The 25,043-nt window shown below is 42.0% G+C and overlaps 1 protein-coding gene across 1 annotated transcript in view; it reads left to right on the top strand.

The window, feature by feature from the left end:
- The window catches only part of DNAJC1 (DnaJ heat shock protein family (Hsp40) member C1), a 327,684-nt gene extending 304,530 nt beyond the window's left edge, over nucleotides 1–23,154 (top strand). Inside the window, exons 11-12 of the mRNA XM_033931327.1 lie at nucleotides 14,341–14,801; nucleotides 22,341–23,154. Of these exons, the coding sequence (XP_033787218.1) occupies nucleotides 14,341–14,801; nucleotides 22,341–22,409 (530 nt within the window). The 3' untranslated portion in view covers nucleotides 22,410–23,154. The remainder of the gene's footprint in view (nucleotides 1–14,340; nucleotides 14,802–22,340) is intronic.
- The last annotated feature ends 1,889 nt before the right edge of the window (nucleotides 23,155–25,043 follow it).

The raw sequence follows: 25,043 nt of genomic DNA, 5'->3' as shown, positions 1-25,043 counted from the left end.
GCAAATATAACAGCTATATTTAACAAGTCTATCCCCACTAATTTCCAACCCAATGACTTGCATCCATGAGCATGAACCCCTTTCAATCCACTCCTATTTCACTTGGGTTCATACCCCACTCTACCCCCCCCCCCCCCCCACCACAATCATCTCAACCCACTGGTAAAGTTGCTCTCCTTGTTTCCCAACCCAACTTGCCTGGCAACCAAAGCAGATTCCCCAGTTAAATGGTTTGGTTAAGGTGGAGTGAGCTTTGTCAGTAACTCGTAGTTGAAACCAAAGAGCAGTACCAGGTAGACTTCTATGGTCTATGTCCCAGAAATATCAAAGAAAATAAAGTTTTTTTTTGTTTGTTTGTTTTTTTAAGTTTACTAGCTGATGCCCCGGCGTTGCACGGGTATTTAATTATAGCAATAACACTGTAAATGGATTCAAATAAAGATACTTTATAGTGGTGAATGAAATTATTTTTTTACAGCTTAATAAAAAGTACAATATTCAAATTATAATGTGAAATATTTGACAAAATGAATACAATACAACTAACGCAAAACGTGATTATAAACAACATTTTTAGTTTCACCTCCAGGAGCAAGAACATATAAATTGTTGGGTGAACCCACCCTTGAGCAAGCAACATAGAGTTGTGGGCCGAGAGACCCCCAGAACATATCAGCCCAGGTAGTGAGGGATCTGCATACCAAGTTTCGTTCAAATCGGTCAAGCCGTTTTTGAATTATTGTGAGAATGGCAGCTTTTTACATTTTTTCCATTGACATGAATGGGTGAAATATGATTTTCTGTTTGTAGCTCCGCCCACGTGTGCAGGTGGGCCGCGAGACCCCCAGAACATATCACCCCAGGTAGTGAGGGATCTGCATACCAAGTTTCGTTCAAATCGGTCAAGCCGTTTTTGAATTACTGTGAGAATGGCAGCTTTTTACATTTTTTCCATTGACATGAATGGGTGAAATCTGATTTTCTGTTTGTAGCTCCGCCCATGTGTGCAGGTGGGCCGCAAGACCCCCAGAACATATCACCCCAGGTAGTGAGGGATCTGCATACCAAGTTTCGTTCAAATTGGTCAAGCCGTTTTTGAATTACTGTGAGAATGGCAGCTTTTTACATTTTTTCCATTGACATGAATGGGTGAAATCTGATTTTATGTTTGTAGCTCCGCCCACGTGTGCAGGTGGGCCGCGAGACCCCCCAGAACATATCACCCCAGGTAGTGAGGGATCTGCATACCAAGTTTCGTTCAAATCGGTCAAGCCGTTTTTGAATTACTGTGAGAATGGCAGCTTTTTACATTTTTTCCATTGACATGAATGGGTGATATCTGATTTTCTGTTTGTAGCTCCGCCCACGTGTGCAGGTGGGCCGCGAGACCCCCAGAACATATCAGCCCAGGTAGTGAGGGATCTGCATACAAAGTTTCGTTCAAATCGGTCAAGCCGTTTTTGAATTACTGTGAGAATGGCAGCTTTTTACTTTTTTTCCATTGACATGAATGGGTGAAATCTGATGTTCTGTTTGTAGCTCCGCCCACGTGTGCAGGTGGGCCGTGAGACCCCCAGAACATATCACCCCAGGTAGTTGGAATTACTGTAAGAATGGCAGCTTTTTACATTTTTTCCATTGACATGAATGGGTGAAATCTGATGTTCTGTTTGTAGCTCCGCCCATGTGTGCAGGTGGGCCGCGAGACCCCCAGAACATATCACCCCAGGTAGTTGGAATTACTGTGAGAATGGCAGCTTTTTACATTTTTTCCATTGACATGAATGAGTGAAATCTGATGTTCTGTTTGTAGCTCCGCCCACGTGTGCAGGTGGGCTGCGAGACCCCCAGAACATATCACCACAGGTAGTGAGGGATCTACATACCAAGGTAGGTTCAAATCGGTCAAGCCGTTTTTGAATTACTGTGAGAATGGCAGCTTTTTACATTTTTTCCATTGACATGAATGGGTGAAATCTGATGTTCTATTTGTAGCTCCGCCCACGTGTGCAGGTGGGCCGCGAGACCCCCAGAACATATCACCCCAGGTAGTGAGGGATCAGCATACCAAGTTTCGTTCACATCGGTCAAGCCATTTGTGAATTACTGTGAGAATGGCAGCTTTTTACATTTTTTCCATTGACATGAATGGGTGAAATCTGATGTTCTGTTTGTAGCTCCGCCCACGTGTGCAGGTGGGCCGTGAGACCCCCAGAACTTATCACACCAGGTAGTGAGGGATCTGCATACCAAGTTTCGTTCACATCGGTCAAGCCGTTTGTGAATTACTGTGAGAATGGCAGCTTTTTACATTTTTTCCATTGACATGAATGGGTGAAATCTGATGTTCTGTTTGTAGCTCCGCCCATGTGTGCAGGTGGGCCGCGAGACCCTCAGAACTTATCATCCCAGGTAGTGAGGGATCTGCATACCAAATTTCGTTCAAATCGGTCAAGCCGTTTTTGCGTGATCGCGGCACATACACACATACATACACACATACATACCTCCGATTTTATATATATATAAATTAGGATTTTATATACTGCCTATCAAGGTTTTCTAAGCGGTTTTACAATCAGGTACTCAAGCATTTTCCCTATCTGTCCCGGTGGGCTCACAATCTATCTAACACACCTGGGGCTATGGAGGATTAAGTGACTTGCCCAGGGTCACAAGGAGCAGTGCGGGGTTTGAATATATAATGCGTGTGACTATTGGGCAGACTGGATGGACCATTCTATGTAGCATTTTGTTATACGAGATCAAATAAAATCTCAGAGTGCCACTAAGGGTGCTGTAAGTACCTTATTCTTAATATGAGATTTACAGTATATTCAGATAAAAGCTGCTTAATGGAGTGATCACCCTCTGTTTAGATGTCAAGGGCACTGAATGAGGTATACAACATTTTCTGACTCACAATCAGTGTTAGATCTTGCTGCAAAGATTTGTTCAATTTTGGGTTGTATCCACTGCAGCCCTTCTATAGTGAGCCCATGCCACTGACAATGACCATATATCTCTTATGGCCAGTTAACACATAATCTGCATGAACATAATCCAATTGTTATAAGTATGGATTTCTCAGAGAGATTTATCCCAGGAGTATGCTATTGGTGATGGCTCTAAAAAGCAATCAGATAATGATAAAATTGATCAATACTTAAAGATCAAAGTCACTGTATAGAGAAATATCGTGAACTGACTGATATAAAGTGGAGAGTGTTGGATAGAGTGGAAATGGGATGGGAAGGAGGAACTAGGAAAGTTATTCACCTGTAGCAGAAGTTCTCTGAGGACAGTAGGTATGTATTTTCTTTTTTTTTTTTTTTTTAAACATATCTTTATTAAAGGTTTATTTATACAAAACTCTCAACATGTTGCATAAGAATTACAATAAATATTACAATAGGAAGCTTTCTTTGCCTGTTTTAGTACAAATCAAACACCCTTTTGTTTTTAACATAAGATTCCCTCTCTCCTTCCTTCCTGTGACAGTGTATAACAACTATTATAATCACCCCACACTAGCACTATCAGTTATGCTCCCTCCAAGAAGTATATATAATTCCATACTTGATGAGATGCTTTCCTCAGTGCTAATGTGTGATATATTAGGGTCTCGTTGCACTTTTTGTACTTTGTGCATCATTTGTAAACACCAAATACTAGTTGTAACTTCTAGTATTGCATCATATAGCTATCAATTTAGACATGAGTTGTAACTAGTCCAGCATATTACAAATGCATTGCAAGTCAGGAACTTTATCCGATTGCCAGTATGAAGTCAGAGCTAGGCGTGCCACTGTAATTAAAAATGCAGCAAATTTATGCTCCTCCATGGTATATCCAGGAAATGCAGCATTGAGAAGACAATGCTCCATCATCATAGGGCAATAAATAAGTGTAATGTGAGCCAGTAATTGCCCCACCATATAGCAATACAGCTTTATAAAAGGATAAGCTCATCTAATTTGTCAAAAATCTCCAATCTGGCCACAATGTCTCCAACACAAGCTAGAGCATATGCCATAAATCTTATACAATTGATATGGAGTGCAGTACCACCTACAATAATACATTTTACATCCATTTTCTATAAGATTTGATGACATGTCAGATTAAATAGGCACTTATAAATTTTTATAAGAACCCAACTCTTATCATGATTTTGTACCCCTAAATATTTTTCCCATTGTGTTCTATATGGATCTGATAGGGCCTCACTCTTTAATAAAGTTTGATATAAGCGTGAGATGCCTCCTCTAACCACTCCAGTTCACAAAGCTTTTTCCAATGCTGTCTCTGCCAGATTAAGGTCTCAGAGCACCCATTTATTAAAAAAATGTATGCAGCTGCCTATAAGAGAAAGAATCTTTAAACATTAAGCCATATTCTTCTTGTAGTGTTTCAAATGGCACTGTTTGGGATTCCACCACCTTGCACAGCCCTGCACATGTCCATTGAGATCTAATAGGTTCTTCCCCCCTCCCTCCTCCCCCAGCCAAAATCTGCTTTTAAATTAATTGGTGTTTGGGTAAAATATAGGTGGTTTGGAAACATCTGCTTCTTAACTGTATACCAAATAGTTGTTAACTTTTAGAAATGGGTTAGATTGATTCAATCTTGTTCTCAGCACATTGATTGGAGCCCATGGCAGCTTCCATAATGAAATATCATTACTGAATTTTTGTTCTATATGCATCCAGGGCCGATCCACATATGTTCTCCAGGTCACAATTTCTTGCAATAAGGCTACTTCGTAATAAAGCAAGATACTTCCATACCTCCTCGCAATTTGGATTGGTATAATATTGCTTGTTTAGCCCTGGGTTGCTTTCTTCAATAAATAGACACAAAGACTTTGTGTCAATGTGCAAAAAAAAGCCTTGGGTATCAAGCTCAGCAAGGCCATGAACAGATATAACAACTTAAGCAGAATCATAATTTTTAATTGCTGCTTTATAACCCATCAAGCTAAGGGTTAAACCTTCCCATCAATACAATACAGTAACGTTTGGTGCCGCTCCTTCATACCTTGTTGAAAGATTTGTGATCATGACTCATGAGAGGAGTAGAAAACCTCATACCCTATTTACATTCCCTTTTGTAAAAGGTTGTAAGAGTAAGAGACATCATGGGCATTGTCTTGCTTATAAGGCTGCTTTTCATGACAAAGACTTCCATCCATTATTGATCAGATCAATATCTTATAAGCACTATAGAAAACTTTTGAAGACTTTTCTCCAAATTTCTGACTACTGTATTTTTCGCTCCATAAGATGCACTTTTTTTCCCCCCAAAAGTGGGTGGAAATAAGGGTGTGTCTTATGAAGCGAATACCCCCCCCCCCCCGTACCTTTTTGTACTCTCCCCCCGGTACCTTTTTGTACTCCCAGCACTTCCCTTGCTGGATAGCTGTGGCAGCGACCTTTTTCTACTCTGGGCATTTCCCCTGCTGGGTGGCTGCGGCAGCGAGAGGCAGAGCGGCGAACAAGGCAGGCAGAAGTTTCACGCATGCCTGCCTAATGAGAACTGATGACAGCCGTTCATGCAGTGGCGCACAAAAGCTCGCACCTGCCTTGTTCGAAACTCTGCCTCTCGCTGCTGCAGCTGTCCAGTGGGGGAAGCGCCCAGAGTATAAAAAGGTTGCTTCCGCAACCATCCAGCAAGGGAAGTGCCGGGAGTACAAAAAGGTACGGTGGGCTCTGCCAGGATTTTTTAAAAGTAAAATTGGTAAAGGGGGGGTACGGGGGGAGTACAAAAAGGCATGGGGGACCCTACCGGGATTTTAAAAAAGTAAAAATAGTACATGGGGGGGGGGGGGGAGTACAGAGGGGAGTACAAAAAGGTACAGAGGGCCCTGCCAGGATTTTAAAAAGTAAAAAAGGTACGGGGAGCTGCCCCTGCCTGCTTGCTTGCCATTAGGCCCCTGCATGCCAGCCACTAGGCCAGCCTGCCTTGTGCCCTGTCCCTACCTGCCTGCCAGCTACTATCCCTGCCTGCCCTGTGCAGTCCCTGCCTGCCCTGTCCCTACCTGCCTGCCAGCCACTAGGCCTGCCTGCCTTTTGCCCTGTCCAGGCCTACCACTAGACCACCAGAGGGGGAGACAGGTTTCAGAGCTTGGCAAGGAGTGTGGGGTTGGGTACAGAGCCTGGCAGGGAGAATTTGGTTCAGAATGGTTTATTTCTTGTTTTCCTCCTCTAAATTTAGGGTGCATCTTATGGTCAGGTGCGTCTTATGGAGTGAAAAATATGGTAGTTAAATTTCTTTGTATCTTACTAATACTGTATTTTCTCATAGCATATCTTTTGTTATCCACATTGAACTAATGACTATGCGGTCTAGAAATCTGCTATTATGTTATGTTGTTATGTTACAATACAGTGTCTTATATCCTACAATTCTCTACAAGGAATCTATGTGACTTACAATAAGAATAAGATCAAGTTCTTGAAGTTACATTTTTTAGGTCAGATCTTGTGGTTGTTAAAAAGGAAGAGGTGAGAGGAGAGGAGGTTGGCTGTAGAAAGATGACAGAGGAGCCCGGGATAATTGGCCTTTTAAATCTGTGTATGGTCTCTTGAGACTATGATGGGAGTTCAAGGCAGCTATTTCCTATGAGTGATCTGCATGGGGCAGGAGTGTGGAAAGATCGCTCCTGCACCAAAAACCCACTAGACCACCAAGTAAACCTTAAGGGAGGGAGGGGCTTACAGGGCTTAAAATAGCCAGGGGGAAGCGGGGATTAGGAGCAGAACTGGCCCGAATATTATTCACGGTTTTTTAATATTCGCGGGCCGGCTCTGCCCCTAACCCCCGTGGATACGGAGGGAGAAGTGTACTTACTAAAGAGGTCTCAGGACAAACAAGAGAATGTCAACTGGAAAAGTAAAATGTTGTATAGTTTTGCACATAATTGAATTCCTTGGATACCTTCATGTTCATGTATTTGGCATGCCAGGGGTTCAGTTGACAAGGCGAACAGTAAAGGAGATAACGTACATCCCTGATTAGTTCTCCACTCTAATTCTATTGGGGCTGTTAATATGTCAATCACTTTAAACACTGATGGAAGAACTACAAAGCAGATGTATCTAATGAAGAATTCAGCCCCAGAAGACCATCTATACAGAACTCAGAATAAGAAAGACCAGCTCACCCTATTGACAGATTAGGGTCTTACTTCGATAATCTGGGTTCTTTTAGGATACACATGACTCCATACTGTAGCTCTTGATTCCTATTTCCCGTGAACTGCAGAAGGGTATCATTTTAATAACTTGAAACTCCTCCCCTTCTGCAGTTGGTACCAGAGCAATCGAACTGTGCTGAAATACAAGAAAAAAGAAGGAGAGGCAAGGGGAACTTCTGCTCTGAAACTTGTAAAATAGAACAGTGATCAATAAACATTTAACAAGCAAACACTGAACAATAAATTGCTCACATGAGCAACTAAGAGACCATTTGCTAAGTGTAACATGCAGAGGAGTTACAGGACCTTCCCAAGAGGAAAGAGAAAGGGAAATCACCCAGGACCTGAAATATATCTTTACTTAATCTTAGGTATAGAAGCAAAGGTCCTGAAATGGACACTGGCAATGTTCGAGGAAGAAATCAGGGAAATTACAACAATCCACACAGGGGAGGGTAGTATGGACTCCTGTGTATCCTAACAGAACCCAAATTATTGAGGTAAAAACCAAATCTGTCCTGTTGTAGATATCTAACAGGAGTCTACTGAAGTTCACATACCAAACCAATGGCAGATGTCTAGGGAGAGGCAGATGAGCCTGCCCGCAGAACTGAGGACCCTCTCAAGCCACCACATCCACTCTGTAGAGCTTTGTAAATGTGTGAAGAGTAGCCCAAGTAGCAGCTCTTCAGATTTCATCAGGTGAAGCAGCCTGAGATTCTGCCCAGGAGGTTGTTACCCCTCCCGTGGAATGTAGGAAAAGGAAATCGCCATGTGGATCCATCTGACAATGAAAGTGGTCTGCCCTGTCTCAAGTGACTGGTCAGCATAAAAAGATGATCACAAAGTCTAGAGTCATTAATCCTCTCCAGGTAGATGAACAGGGCCCTGCGTATATCCAGCTAGCGCAAATGTTTATTCTGTTTGGGCAGACAAAGTTCCTGATTAACATGGTGCGCAGAAAAACATCTGACTCCATGAAACGGAGAAGTGGCTACCTGCAGGAGAGGGCCTGCAATTCTGAGATCTTTCTTGCTGAGACTATGGTAACCAAAAACACTGTCTTGACTGTAAGGTCTAGCAGGGTAGCCTCCGAAAGAGGCTCTTATGGAGCATGGGCCAGGCCCTTCAAGACCACACTGAGGTTCCAAGATGTGAGCGGTCTGCGCAACAGGGGTCTCAGCCTGGGAACCCCTTTGATAAACTGAGTGATATCCAGGTGAGAAGCCAGAGATTGAAGGCTGCTCCGAAGGCTGCTCTGAGCTCGAATGCATGAGATACTGGCTATTTGCACTTTGAGGGATGAAACTGCAAGGTTCTTTTCGAGACCACCTTGTAGGAAGGCAAGGATCACCAGAACGGGAACCCTTTCCAGCTCTACCTGCACCCTAGCACATCTTAAATGAAAGGACTTCCATATCTTAGCATAAGCCGCCAACTGCCACAGGCTTCTTAGCCTTCAGGAGAGTTGTAACCACAACCTTTGAATAATCTTTCCAACCTTAAGAAAGTCCCACTGGTAAGTGATAAAAGAGATAGATCCATATAAGCAGGTAAAAGGTTTGTCTGTGCATTAGTGCCACACATGATAGATCACTGCATGATAGAGGGCTACTGGACATCAAGCTTCAGTATAGACAGGGTGTCAGAAACTTGGGAAACTGAAGCTGACCTAAAAAGGCGATGCATGGAGGAATCATCACTGTGATCCACCGTCACTCCTGCCCCCTGGCTACTGGACCCTGAAAGGGATCCCACATCATCCACTTTTGCAGAAGAGCCCTTTGATAAAGGAATGGATAGGGACTTCCAATTATCCCAGTCCTGCTCTGAAGGGTCACTGACATTGGAAGCCAGCGTGGTATGAGGCGTGGATGTATGCTTGGGAGAAGGATCCCCCTTAGGCAAGGTAGGAGCAACCACATGCAGCACAGTGCTTCCCTGTCCCATTAAATAGACTTTCCATAAAAGGTTGACAAAATCTGAGAAACTTTGCATTGGGAGACCTGAGACTCATTGTGCAATCCCAGAATGGAAATGAGGCGCAGAATCATCTGCCACCACACACTTGCATTTTGCCCCATTGCTGCTAACCATTTTTTCCAGGATTTCAGGGGTTCTAAGGCCTTGGAGGACCGTCTGGGGGTTGAGCCCAAAGTTCCTTCCCCTTCTTCCTGTGTCTGGTGGCACATGGCTGCTCCTGAACCGGCAACTCTATGCAACTGACACAGGATCTGGGACTAGAAAAGCCTGGGACATCTATCAGAGGCTAACACTTGCAAAAATGAGTGGTTTTGAAACAGAAAAAAAGGAGTTTAAAATCAGATCGCTAAAAATCCAAGATGGCCTTGATAAAAAAATTTGATTCAAAAATGGACTGTTGGAGCTAAATGCAAAAAACAAAAATAGTGATTTTTAGGGTTCTGGAGAAGAATCTGAGTACTAATCCCAGAAACCACTAAAATGCAAAATTCCAGAACCCTCCCCCCCCCCATGTTCCCCATAGGGAATAATTGGAGTACTCACTGTGATTTCTGGTGCCTGTTTGTCTGAATCAGCCTGGCTGCAAGGAAAGAATTTCTGCCTCAGAAATTGCTCAGACCTCAACCATCAAAGGAATTCTGGCTGCCAGCCAGCTGGACCATAACCACTGACTCCTACCCTGGAGAATGCTCATGTTGCAACAGAAGGAGAAATTACACAGCCAGCTCCCTGATACCCCTAGGGTTCTTACTCAGGGGCCACACAGCCTTTACTCAAGCCTCTGATAAAATCAGCACGTGAGCTCCTCCCAGGTGTATGGACCCCAAGCTCCAGAAGGGACCCAAAGCAGACTGACTCTGCAGGTATTTTGAGATTGGCATGGGAACAGCAGTCCTCCCACATGGAACTGCATCCTTTCCCCAGCGGAGTATGCCTGAGCAGAGAGCCTCCGAGCACTGAAGCCATGAAGAATTTCAAATATCTGACAGAAAAATACCTGAAAATAATAAAGAAAAGCAGAGCAGAGCAAAACACACCTTCTGAGTTCGCTTGCAGAAGGAATAACTGAGGCGGGTGCTGTGCTCCACTGCAGAAGGGGGGAGTTTTCAAGTTTTTAAAGGGATATCCTTCTGCAGTTAGCAGGAAATGTGAATCAACAGCTACAGTATGGACTCCTGTATATCCACAACAGAACAAAGGCTTTCTCAGTATCCAATGATAGTACCAAAGTGGATGAGCCTATCTCTCGGGTATGCCAGATCAAGTGAATCGTGGATTTATTATTATTAAAAGTCTGGTGATGGCATATAAGCTCTGCCTGATCTCTATGAATTAATCTGGGTATAACACACTGCAAAAAAAATCAAACTATAGAAGTTTGAATGGCAAAAATTACCACTTCACACAAAAACCATCTCAATTTTAGCATACCATGCAACAGACATAAGTCAGGTAAGTTATATCTTCTAAAAAGTGGAGAGAAGACTTCAGTGTCCTAAGGGGTGTCAAAATCTCTTAACCCCCACAGGCAAACGTGTCTCAACTCAACACAATGTTGAGACAAGAAGACACATTCTTGGTCAGAAAACTCCATAAACTGTTTATCATTCAATGCCTAAATAATAATTTTCTATAATACTGTGCTTCATATGTAGATAAACAACAAGAAGCAAAAAACTTATCTGTTGAAGACCAGTATACTCCGTAAACTGTTTATCATAGATGTAGTGACTCTTGCTACTAGCGGCAGCGGTTGTTGGCCGTGAAGATTGTATATATGCTCCAAGCTATGAGAACTCTGCTTTCCTCTGTATAGCGCCATGGTTCACTGGACTTCAACAGATAAGATTTTGTTTCTTGTTGCTTTTCTGCATATGAAACACAGTATTTATGTATTTATGATTTATGTATTAATGTTACTGCTGCCAATCTCCATGTCTGGGGCAGAAGGGTATCTCTCTGCAGGCTACCATAGTGCTTTTTTCTACTTGTTCTATATTTTGGAGTGCAGGGTTTGTTTTGAAAGGTGGAGTTTTTTGCCAGATGAAGCTGAACTGAGGCTTTTTCTCCACCTTTCTTTCTTTTTCTTTTTCTCCACCTTTCTTTCTTTTTCTTTTTCCTGCTACTTTTCTTTTTCTTTTTCCTGTGTGATTGGCTTGTGTGTGTGTGATTAAGGCCTGTTAGTGTTGCAGAGGGGGTGTTTGTGTCCATATGGGATTCTGATTTAGAGTAATAGCAGAAGGGTATCCCCATCTAGAGAGTTAAATATCCTAATTAATATAGGTGCCAATACAAATTTGAAACTCTTATAGAATTTGTTTGTGAATCCCTCCAACCTAGGTGATGTACCAAAGGGAAGGGCCTCTATTGCACTCAGAACTTCTTTGTTATGTGTTAAGAGAGTTGAGATAACTCACTCACAATAAGTTCATTTAACGGCAGTTTAGTAAAATAAGCATCAATCTCAGATTCTATTTCTTCAGCTTGATACACCCCCTTATAGTATGCCCTGAAAGCTTCCCCAATAGCTTGTGGGATTTTACAGGTTGTCCCACTGCCCATTGTAATACAAGTAATATTGCGGGTGGCCTTTTTCTTGGCTTGTTGACCAAAAGCCAACTGGTTTTATTGTTAGATTCAAAATATTCCTGGCTTATTCTTTGCAAGGCTTCCCCCAAGTTAGCTAGTTCTAGATCTTTTAGTTTTATACGCAATTTTTCAAGCCAATCTTTATTCTTTTATGGTAGAGCTTTCCCTTTCGCTCTCTGCTCCCCCATCACCTGACACCCCTGACAGCACTGGCAACACCCCCCACATTACTTGTCACTCACGACAGTACTGGCAATACCCCCCCACACACACACACACACATCATCCATCACTCCCGACAGTGCTGGCAACACTCTCCCATATCAGAGGACTCAAAGGAGGCTAAGCCCAAGGCTCCTGACCCTTCATTACACACAAAAAAACCCAAAAGGAATTGACCCCAAAATATCCACAAAGAAGAAAATCCAGAGAAAATTAAAAAAACTCTGTGGAGTGACGATGTTCCTAAATGGACTTTATTTCAAATAAAGTCCATTTAGGAACATCATCACTCCACAGAGGTTTTTTGGTTTTCCCTTCATTACACCCTCCATGACACAAGGACGTTCCTTGACTGACCATCCAGAGCAAAATTGGCATGATAAGTGTACAGTAGAACAGCTTGAGTCCATCCCAGTCAATTTTGAACCACATTGAAGTGGTTTGAGGCAGATAAGAGGCTTTTGAAAATAAGATCAATTAAAATCCAAGATGGCCACCACCAGCGAATTCACTCCAACAATGGCCTGTGGGGTCTCCTCTGAAGTTCAAAAAAATTCAGGAAAAGGGGTTATATCTGGCCCCAGATATCCCAAAATATAAAAGTTTGACTCTTCAATTTTCCCTGACTGAATGGAGACTTATTGCCTCAAAACTGTTCTAGAAGTGATCCAAAACTAGAGATCTTCACGCTGCCAGTTGGTCCAGCACCAACTGTGAACTCAACCCCTACGAATCCTTGCGGTGCAAAGGGGGAGATAAAAATGCACCACATCACTGAAATCCTAAGGGAATAACACAGGGGCCCCACAGCCTGTGCTCAAGCCTCTAATAATGTTACAAAAATCAATGGATATATTTCCAGAGGTTACACTTAATAATCAATACACATATCCCCTGGATCTTCTTAATTAAAGATTTTTTTCTATTTTTTGATCCTCAGCAGGCTCATTTATAGATTTTGTAATGGTAAAATCTTCACCAAATCAACACCATTCGTCATCGGATCTATTTTTACTTATTTATTTTTTTACTTGCGGAGAAAATACTGATAGACGCTGTGGAGTGCGGTTTAAACTATCAAACTACTGAAAGCAGAAAATGCGCAAATGAAAAGTGTGTATATGAAAAATGAAAGGAAAAAATTGCATTACAGTTAGTAAAGGGGTCAGGATCTGGGGCACAGCTTGGGTGGTTTTAGGACGGAGCTTGGGAGGTCTATGGTTGGGGGTACTTAGCTTGAAATACAGCAGTTGAGAAACACTGCTATAAGCAATCAGCTGCCACCAGTGCCTCTCCTCTCTTGCCCTCTTTCCTGCTGGCACCCCCTAGTGGCATCTCAGGGCCCATCTGAAAGGCCTCTGTGCATACGCGTGATGTCATCATGACAACGTCCATGCACTTCCGGGTGCCTTGAGCCGTGGCCACTACCTGTGGCCCTCGCTACTTTTTCCAACTTCGTTTCAGCCCTGGATCATTTTTGAGTTGTGCAGGCCTGCATTATAAAATAGTAATGAAAATCAGCATTTACATGCTAACATTTAGGAGAGCCCACATAAGCCATATCAATAGCAGGCGCAAATGTATGCACCTAAATTTACCACTTTAGGGTATATTTAGGTATTCATAAGTTGTATGTATAGGGTATATTTAGGTATTCATAAGTTGTATGTAAATGGTTGCATGCCCATGCATCTTCCCTTGTTCATGCCCCTTTGTATTTATGCACCATGCAGCTTGTGCATTAAAGTTTTAGAATTCCACTGAGGTCACACCTAGCACATAGAATGTTAACATTCACAAAGAACAGTGCTAATATTCTAAAATCTTAGTATGCAAATGGTTCTTACATTTAGGGGCTAAGATTATAGAGTGGATAGTTTGTGTACAGGTATATATTCGTATATGGAGAGAGATATTATAGATACTATATATATTCATTCTGTTATCCTGTAAACTAGCCCATTTGTGATATATGAATACAAAACTGTCATCCTTGGCTTATATAATTTATCAGTACTGATAGAGACTGGTAAAATGACTTTGTGTTGGTGGGTCAGATACGAAATTGCCATGAAAAGGGCATGTTTAGAAAATTACTTAAGACGCAGCTATTTGAAGATGCCTTTTTCTAGCCAATAATTTTCCTCTTTGGCAGAGTTGATGAATTATTCATGATCTTTACTATGCAAGCTATGGTATTATTTTATAGATAAGATTTCTGAGGATTGTTTGTATGTTTATTTTATCATGTTTTTGTTTTTTAAAGTTATGTATGTAAATTATGTAAACCGTTTAGTTTTAAACGGTATAGAAATTTTAAAAATAAATAAATATATTGTTTTCAACAGGTATGGCTAGATTCTCTGAATTAAAAGCGACAGTTCAGAATCTGAAGAATGCAAAGGCAAGTATAAATCTATCAGACAATATACTCACACAACGAGAAGAAGAGGGCAGTCATGACCTGGATGAAGGAAATATTTTGATAAATCAGGGTGAGATAACTATGGAAACCAGACATCGGAAACGGAAATCAGTCAAAGTCTTAGATACCACTTTGGGGGAGCAAGAGGAGTTGGAAACCAAATACAGAGGGAGACGCCAAAAGGATTTTGGCAGCATTGAACAAGATGAAGAGGAGGAAGAGGATAATGGTGATGACATTACAAAAAAGGTGAAAGGCCGTCTTTCTGAAGAATTGTGGACTCAAAATCAGCAAAAACTCCTTGAAATGGCATTACAGCAGTATCCAAAAGGAACATCTGAGCGATGGGACAAGATTGCAAAATGCGTCCCTGGAAAAAGTAAGGTGAGGAAAAAGCTTTACAATTTTCTTACGTTGCTTGAGGAATAATACAGGAACATTACAGTATAAAAATTACAAGTCTAAAACTATGTGACATGAGGCCCTAAGCTAGGTCTTTTCCCAAATTTCTATGGCTGTGATCCCATTGTTACTACTGCTGCTGCTACTACTACTTATATAGCGTTGAAAGGCATATACCGCACTGTACATTTTGGCATTTATAGACAGTCCCTGCTCGGAAGAGCTTACAATCTAACTTGGACAGACAGACATGACATATAGGGTTGGGGATACAGAACTGCAACAGAAAGCTCACAGCCCCCAAAAGTGCAGACTGATGTTTTAATGGACAGCCTACTCAGTTTGGAACCCCAAACACAGATTTTTGTGAACCCATTCAGAATTGCAATTCACTGTTTGAGAAGTCCTTCCGTAAGCTGTGTACCTTCATACAAATTGTGCATTTATCTATAAACAGTGAATCTGAGAATGTTTTATCCCACTTAAAAATGTTTGATCTTTTTTAAAAATCAAGGAAAGCATACATGAATATGTATGAAATGGATTTGCATGCACTACCTCCTTGAGATGCAAATCTAACTCATGCATATTTATTATGGATATCCTGAAAACCTGACCTGCCTGTGGCTCTCAAGGAGTGGAATTGCCTACCCTCCTGTTCTAGACTAAACCTTAATTTCTTCAAGAGATCTTCATTGTGTAATTGGACCCAACACGGTCTCTGTTTTGGCTCTACGAGCCTGCCTCAGGGATCACAATATATGTGTGTACAAAAGACATATAAACAAATTAATGAACAACAAAAACAATAAAATTGTATATGATTAAACTATATATAAATGAGCATAAAACACATTAAAACCATATATAATGATAATAACTAATAAATGATCATAAATGTAAACACATTTTTTTGTAATGTATTTTTAATATATGAGTTATAAATAAAGCAAGGAACAAGAAGTATTGACAGAATTAATGTACAAATTATATATAAAGATATCTATATCTATACTCATGTTAATGTATAGAGATAACTATATGTGTATACATTAAGTATTTTAAAGGAGAGAGAACAGTGATATAAATATGGGGAGTAGTATAAGCAAATCAAAAATTAATGAAAATGCTTTAAAAAAAATACTAAATTATCAATTATTATACTGCAAAAAGAACAAAAATGAGGTGCCTACCATGTAAGTGATCCCAACCAATTGGAAAAACAATGATTGTCTGTCAATCAATCGCCTTTAACAGATGTAAGAGCAGCATAAATCAGAAAACCTTTACAAATTGTACCAAACCAATTTCTTAGGTAGAGATAGAGTGAGGTACAAATGTCAGGGCATAATATGGCAAGAAACATGCACCTCTTTGGAAGATGCAAACAAATTAAGAGCGAAAAGCACACTTATTGCTAGTTCTCATTGCTGGATGTATTTGAATGAGGAATAAAATGAGCAGCTGGTGTCGCAATAAATGTTGGAGCGATATCGCATTAAGCCAAGGAAAATAAGGGAAGCCAAGAGATGCCAAAAAACCTCTTCACGAATATAACAAAAAAGTGTCAAAAAGGGAGCTTTCTAGCGATACTCGAGACACACAATCTATATATTGATACAACTGATTGATATTTGAAGTGTTTGTGCACCATCTATGAGATCACCATCTGTACCCCTGAGACAGGCTTTCATTACGAAGCCGAAACACGGACTATGTCAGGTCTACAAGGATCTGCAAGATTGATTGGTTATGATATATTGTCTGATATGACAAAAAAATCAAATAATTGCAAATGGAATATAATAGATCACCACATAAATGTATTCCAAAAAAATCCCACTACCTTAGAGGGATAAAAAGAGATAAGGTCAGCAAAAAGAATTATTTTCAAGCAAATGGAGAAAAGACCTCAGTTTCTTCCAGGGAAAATATCACCTGGAGGACCTCTATGTCAGCCGTATTCAACTTTAAAGCTGCATAGGAAAAAACATCCTAGGTCGATAAAAACTCCATTTTATTCAAAAATCCTTAAATTTCTTATAATAAATTGTCCAAAATGCAACACTTATCTCAATAATTTACTGTCCTCCAGGCATGGTCCGAATCCAAACAGTCCACACTCTTCTCCCAATGCCGTTATAATTTCCAAGCATGGGAGGAAACAATTCTCAGACTCCCGGCCCTGTTTCGCTTATATTCGCTGCATCAGGGGAGGTCTAATAATTCTTTTTGCTGACCTTATCTGTTTTTATCCCTCTAAGGTAGTGGGATTTTTTTTGGAATACGTTTATGTGGTGATATATTGTCTGATATGTCATGTTTGGCTTTTAATAGCTGATTGTACTTAATAAACTCTACTTTATCTCAGGTTGATGTGTACAGTTCCTTTCCCGCTTTCTTTCCTTGGCATAAAACTATTAACACACTTTTGTTTCACAGTACAGATGTTAAAAAAAAAACAAAAAAAAAAACTAGTGTGTGAAGAGAAAAATAACATGTATATACATTAAGTAAAATAACAGGATACACATACCTTTTCATCCGTGAGTCATGGCAAACCATGAGAAAAGTGCTGCACATTCACAGATCGCTATAATATATAGCAAACCACCTGCTCATTTCCATAAGTATGTTTAAAATGGGAACTTTGTGTGGTCTATGAAAAAAAAAAAAAAAAATGCAGCAGCAAAGAGGGGGAAAGGATTTTGATGAAACTTAGACGCAATGGGGGGGGGGCATAATCAAAACTTTAAAACATCCCAAAACCTGCCTAAAACCAACTTTTTGTATGTGCATCAACACTTCTAAGCTGCTGTGTGTCCAGAGCTCAAAGGGACGTGTTGGGAGTTGTGTTATGGGTGGGAATCATGTGGGCTTAAACCTGGATGTACTGCAGCCATAATCAAAGTTTTCCAAGAGGGAACTTAGGCTCCGGCTGTTAGACCTGTTTTAGTTGTGTCTAATTGCCCCAAAGCTGCCCAAACTGACCAGATAACTACTGTAAGGATTAAGATATGATCCCCCCTTACTCCCCCAGTGATCACCAAACCCTCCCACTACCCAGTAATGGAGAAAAAAATAGCATATTGAGGGCTTGCTATCAGCTGATCGGGGCAAAGCAATCCCCATCAGCTGAGCTGGTTTCGGGGATTCCTGCCAGCTTAGCTGATGCGGATTCCCCCTGCCAGGATCAGCTGAACTGGCAGGGATATTCCTCTCTCCCTCACAGGCACTGATCCCCCCAGCCCCCTCCACAGAGAGCCCCCCACATCACCTGCCACCCCTAACAGCACTGGCAACACCCCCTCCCCCCACATCACTCAGCATCCCCAACAGCACTGGCAACACCCCCACACATCACCCGACACCCTTGACAGCACTGGCAACACACGCACACATATCACCCGACACTCATGTACCTTGCACTGCAAAATCGGCAGGAGAGAAGCCCACTCCCTCCTGCCTACAGGGCCATGTGCTGCAATTGATGGCGCTTCCCTATCCCAATACATCTTGGGATGCAATGGGAGGGGCTTAAGGTCCTGATTGGCTCAACATCTCTTTTTCCAGTTTAATAGGTGAGACATTCTAGACAAGTGGGACGTACAAAAGCAGTCCCCAAAAAGCTAGGGCGGGCTCACTGCACCGTCCCTGAAGACTGAGGATCCAAAGGCAGAGTCCTGTCTTGCCACCACATGCACTGCAAAACAGGGCAAATGTGTAGAGAGGACCACGTTCCTACCATGCAAATCTCTTCAAAGGAGACAGCATTAGCTTCGGCTAATGAAGAAGCCATCTGGAAAAATGCACCTTGACAGAAACAGGAGACTGTTTCCTGGAAAGCATGTAGGTTGACAAAAGGGCCTCATGGATCTATCTGGAAATCAAGGCCTTAGAAGTGGGAATGCCCTGCTTGACAGAATGAGTCAGCACAAACAAAAGGTCAGAACTTATTTGTGACCTCCAGATAGTGAAGAAGCACTCTGTGAATATCCAGGTTCCTCAAAACACGATCCTGTGTCTTTTAACTAGTAGTTTGAAAAACAGTCAAACGGACTCCTTGATTAACATGGAAAGCTAAAACCACCTTCGACAGGAAGAAAGGAACCATGCACTCTGAGATTATCTAAAGTCCATAGACATGCCTCACTGATGGAATAGTGATCAGAAAAAAACATCATGCGCATCAATGACAAGAGGGAAGCATCCATAAAGGGCTCAAAGGAAGTCTTTGATAGACTAGATAGCACCAAGGTGAGGTCCCAGAAAGGAAACGGTAGATAAATTGGTGGTCTAAGGCAAAGAGCCCCTTTCAGAAATCTGGCAACATCAGGGCAAGATACCAAAGACTAAGGACGATCCCACGCTTGAAAACAAGTGAGCCCAGTCACTTGGACTTGAAGGGATGCCGCAGAGAGGCTTTGAGAAAGACCATCCTGGAAAAAAGCCAGCATCACCAAAAGTGGATCAGAATAAGGCTCTGCTTGGTCCTAAGCACATCAATGCTGGAAAATCTTCCATGCTGTAGCGTAAGCAGATAAAGCAGACAACTGCTTAGACATGAGAAGACAGTCAAGGACCACAGCAGAAGAGCCCTTGCAGTCTAAGACTGTACTCTCAAAGCCATGCTAGAAGAGCAAAGTGACCTGGGTCCTCCATGCAGACCAGACCCTACTGAAGTAGGCCAGGATGGATGCTCAACCAAAGGTTGTGATCTTAGTGAAGGCGCAGCAGAGCGGCATACCATGGCCTGCGAGGCCAGTCTGGAGCCACCAGAATGACATGGCCCAGAAGGACTGCGATCCCCCGAATAACTTGGCCTAGCAGAGGCCAGGGAGGAAAGACACTCAAGAGGATTTCCTGAGGCCACAGTTGCACCCAAGCATTGAAACCCTCACATTCTGGCTCAGACCTTCAACTGAAGAATCAAGCTGCTTGCATGTTCTTTGCTAGGCCATGAGGTATAGTGGGACGGACCCCAGCGCTGCACAATGGCTCAGTATGCCGCTGGGGCCAGTGCCCACTTGCCCTGATCCAAGGGCTGTCTGCTGAGAATGTCAGCCTAAACAATGTTGACGCCCACCATATGCACTGCTGAGAGCACCTGGAGATGGCATTTTGCCCACAGAAAGAGAGAGGCCCTGCAAATTCCAAATGCAACATGATTTAAAAAGTCCAGGACCCACTGGACAGATGAAATACAAACCGAAGCTGGCAGGAACACTGACAGCCTGCCCCCTATCTGTAGAAGGGGTCCCCCAGTCTGTTGTCATTGCACCTTCTTGGAAGGGGGCACAGGACTGGTAAGGCCTGGAGCCACAAAAATAGAGCGACCAGAAATTCTAGAGAGTCTGGGTCTTCCACCACTTCCGAATCTATAAGGTCGACTAGGCCCTTGCCAAACAACAACTGCCCTGAAAGCAAAGTCTTGCCAAAGTAACCTGGGAAGTAGAATCACCAGCCCAATGTCTTAATCCAGAGCATTCTGTGGGCAGAAATGGAGAACGCCAAAATCCACATAAGGCACATAAGCCAACCCAGCCAAAAGAAGTTGAGGAGGAGAATCTACAGTTTCAATCTCCAGGGTGTGCAGGCGAGACAAAAGACACGCCAAAGCAACTGCATCAAAAAGCCTCTGGAGGACTACATCCACATGGCGGTCCTGCATATCTGTAAGCACCACATCATTTTTCCTGGGACGAGAGGTGCAGTTAGTCAGCTGAGTAACCAAAGAATCCACTCTAAGCTGATCCAGAACCTGCGGGCACTCCAGTGCCAGAGGGTACAAGCGAGACATGTTCCTCGCTAACATAAGAGCACAGTCCAGATAGTCACATTGCTCTGATTGTAAAATGCTCATATCAGGGTGCTAGGGAAAGGTGGAAAACTGTGAGCGCACACCACAAAGCCAGGAAAAAGTAGAGGATGGAGTCAAATGCAATTCCTGCAAAGATTAAGAAATAAGATCCGGCAAAACCACAGATTGAAATAAGCGCAGAACTGTGGGATAGTTTCCAGGTCCTAGAGCCCCTGAAGGATCTGAAGATCCAGCATACAGTCCCTGGTCCCCAGTCCTTAGAAGTGTTGCTCCATGAAATAAGGGGTCAGCCATCAGCATAAAGATCAGGATCTGGCAGATCAGGAACTGTGGCTGACTGAGACAAGGACATGCTCAGAGAAGCAATGCCACTGGGAGACACAGCAGATGCAGTGCAGGACTGCACAGGGGACAAACGCCTGCTTTGAAATTTTCTTTTTTTTTTTTTTTTCTACCACCGTTTAAGAAACTGTGAGAGAGTCTCCAGTTCCTGGGATGCATAGTCACCTTCTGATTACTTATCTATGCATTTCATAGGCTGTGGAGGGACCGCAGCCGTGCACACAGAACTATCAGCCATGCTGAGCCCCAAAAATAAAGAAGACTGCTCCACCAGGCTAGCCAAGTGTTTTGTCACCTGCTTGACCAGGGGAGAAGCTAAGCTTTGCGCTGCCGCCCTTCCCAGCTGTGCCACGTGGCATATGGTGCAAGAATGCTCCTGAAGCGCCTAATTTCGCAATCCTGGCAAGAATTCAGATTAGGAGAGCCTTATGGCTCCATGCCAACAAGATCTGAGGCAAAAATGACAGTTTTGGAGAAGCAGGGAACTTTTGAAATAATTTTCGCTAAAAATCTAAGATCGCTGCCTCTGTAAAACTTGCAATATTTTCCACACTTAATAAAGTTAAAAAATGGTGATATTAGGATTTTTCAGGGTGGGGGGGGGAACAAGGGGGACACACAGAAACCTTGAAACCCCCACTTTTCAGACCTCCCCCTGTAACAGCCTTTAATCACTGTGACCTGTTTGTGGATCTGAGCAGAACAAACACACTCATGCAGGTATGTGCGCAGAAGGTAGAGAGCTAAGGAGCTCAGTGAAATACAGAGGAGGCACAGAGAAAAATCTGAATTGGATTTCTTCTGTAGATGGCACACGGCCATGGGTAGGGTTATCAGATTTTACTATTGTAAAATCTGGACCTATAGCCCTGCCCACAGGCCCACCCAGCTCAGCCCAAGTCACACCCTATTCTGTCCCAGACTCACCCCTAGCTGCACCCCTCAACCAGGCACCACATCAGGAGGGCATCTGCGCATGCGCAGGTGTGACACGAAGACATTGCATGCATTCATGCATGCGTTTGACATCACCACATTGCATTCATGCATGCACAGATGTCCTCCGAATGCGGTCCTGAGGTGGAAGCTTTTCAAAACCCAGACAAAGTGCTGGGTTTTGAAAAGCTGTCTGAACGTCCAGATATATCCTCTAAAAAGAGGGCTTGTCCAGGTAAATCCTGACGTCTGGTAACCCTAGCAATGGGGGCACTACCTACTTGTCTAAAATGTCTCACCTATTGCACTGGAAATCTGGTTTAATGTTTCTATCAGCTCCATGTCAGTTCACTGATGACATTCTCTATTTCTGATTGACATCCCTAATTGCTAATTGGAACTTTTTTTTTATATTTCTACAGGAAGAGTGTGTGACTAGATACAAGTTGCTGGTTGAACTTGTGCAAAAGAAGAAACAAGCAAAAAGCTGAAACTTCTGTGCAGAAGAGTGTGTTTTCCGTTTTACAGCATGGGATATCATTTTAGACATAATATGCTGCAGCGTGCAGTCTGTACCACAGCATTTCTTTCTTCATGTCCTGTGCCTTAGTAAAAGAAATTATCAATAAAATAGGCCATGTTGTTTAAACATTTTACACTTTAAAATGCAAAATGTATTTTTGTATTGAAGTATTTATAAATACACCCTGAATATGGTTCAACTGTTTTAGTAATTTTTAGATTCTTGATGAAACATAATTACTTTTTTAAATGCGTACCTTAGTGTTTTTTCATACAGAAAATATGGGGCTGATAAGGGTGACAAAGCTTATTTTCAGCAAGGGGAAAGGGATTGGGACTTGTATACCGCCTTTTTGTAGTTATACGACCACACTCAAAGCGGTTTACATACAGATATATCAAGCATTTCCCCTATCTGTCCTGGTGGGCTCACATCTATCTAATATACCTAGGGCAGTGGAGGATTTAGTGACTTGCCCAGGGTCACAGAGAGCAGTTCGGTATTTGAACCCATAACCTCAGAGGTTATACCTCTAACAACTACGCCACACTCTCCATATATCTTGCTCTGAAAAGCATCCTGTTCTTAGTATCCCCAAGGAAGTATCTTTTAATTTTGCCAAAAACATTACCATTTTAAGTGATTTTCCTTCAAGATAATGACATTTCCATAACACTTTATTTCCATTAAATAAATATGGTAATTATGTGATACCTGGTGTTCTGTTTCTTACCTCTCAACATTTTATTGCTTACATGTGTATATTTATGGGGGCTGTTACATTCTGTGGTGTTTCATCTGAATTTTTAAAGTAACTATGAAGTTTGTTTTTTTTTTGGGGGGGGAGGAGGATTTTTTTTAAGGGAATAGAAGTATATATACTTGGCAGTTTATTCAGCTCCTTTGGGCTTTTATTTTAGATGGAACAAATCCTAGGATTTTACACCATGAGCATTAATTTGGAACTAAGAGTTGGTCTACCAGGTCAGACCGAAGGTTCATCTAGCCTAGTATTATGTTTCTAACAGTGGCCAATTCAGGTCACAAGTACCTAATAGTATCCTAAAAAGTGGGAATATTCCATGCTACATTAGCACCAGGCATAAGCAGTAGTTTTCCCTAGTTCTTCTTTAACAGTTTATGGATTTTTCCTCCAGGTACGAAAGTGGCAGACCTCACATGTCACCTAGATAAGATTTTAGAAAGTGCTGGGGGAGGAACCTGCTGTCTTGGTACATATGAATACCAATGACATAGGGACATATAGTAGGGAGGTTCTGGAAGCCAAATTTAGGTTTTTATGTAGGAAGTTAAAATCAGAACCTCCAGGGTAGCATTTTCAGAAGAGCTCCCTCTTCTACGTGCAGAATCCAGAAGATACCACTATAACTCAAATGGTAGCGTAACTTCACCACCATTAGAATACCCTTATGTATTCAACACTTTAGTCAAGTTTCAGGGATCCTCAGTGGCACCACTTGGAGCTCAATAACATTTCATTGCGCCAAGCTTTATGTGTCTACTCGTCATCGGGTCCTGTTATTATATTAATTATCACATGCTATTCTTCACTCTTGCATTATATCAAACCATTTTTTGGAGTTTATATATTTTTAAATCAGTATTTAAAAGCTGTTACTTAGCTTTTTCGTGTGGTCTCTGGCAAGGGGAATGTCATACCGACATGTTTCGCTATGGATAGCTTTATCAAGGAATACCCCCTACGAAAACAGCAAAAATGCTTACAAGGAAGGAATATTCTTTTTTTGTTGGAAAAATATCCTAGTACCCCAAATATCTATTTTGTTCCTAAGATTCATAAGAACTTGAACACCCCGCCAGGGAGGCCTATAGTGAACACAAGAGGTTCCCTATTGGAGCCTCTTTCAAAATTTTTGGATATTTTTTTATCCAAGAAAGCTCTTATGGTTACTTCCTATTTAAAAGATTCATGCCACCTTCTAAGAATTTTGTCTCAAGATCAATATATGAATCCTTGGACCTTACTAGTCACCCTGGATGTGGTGTCTCTCTACACTAAAATACCTCAGCGTGAAGCGCTTACTATCATTAAGGATAGTTTGAATGAGAGAGAAATGTCACCTCGCATCAGCACTGATTTTTTATACCAGTTAGCACAATGGGTCATAGAGGAAAATTATTTTATGTTTGAAGGAATCTATTACCAGCAAATCCAGGGGGTTGCTATGGGGGCTACGCTGGCTCCCTCTGTCGCCACCCTGTATATGGGACGGTTTGAGGATAAAGAAATCTACACCTCTACCTGTTTTCATAAGATCACCCTATGGAAGAGATTCCTTGATGATATATTTTTCTTGTGGGAAGGATCAGTTGATGAACTCACTCAATTCCTCCACTGGATTAACACAAGAGATCCTCACCTTCAGTTCACTCCATCATATAGTGCAGAAAGGATTGAATTTCTGGACATATTAATCATTAAGGAAGATTTGCAGTTGAAGACTCAGTTATTTAGAAAACCAGTAGCCTGTAACCAGTAGCTTCATTTTTCAAGCCATCATCCCTACCATCTTAAGTTTAACCTCCCTATTAGCCAGTTCTTGAGAGCTCGTAGAATATC

This window comes from Geotrypetes seraphini, chromosome 2 (assembly GCF_902459505.1).
Source record: "Geotrypetes seraphini chromosome 2, aGeoSer1.1, whole genome shotgun sequence".
NCBI lineage: Eukaryota > Metazoa > Chordata > Amphibia > Gymnophiona > Dermophiidae > Geotrypetes > Geotrypetes seraphini.
Note: the sequence above shows the minus strand (reverse complement) of the source record. Positions and strands in the feature narration are given on the sequence as shown.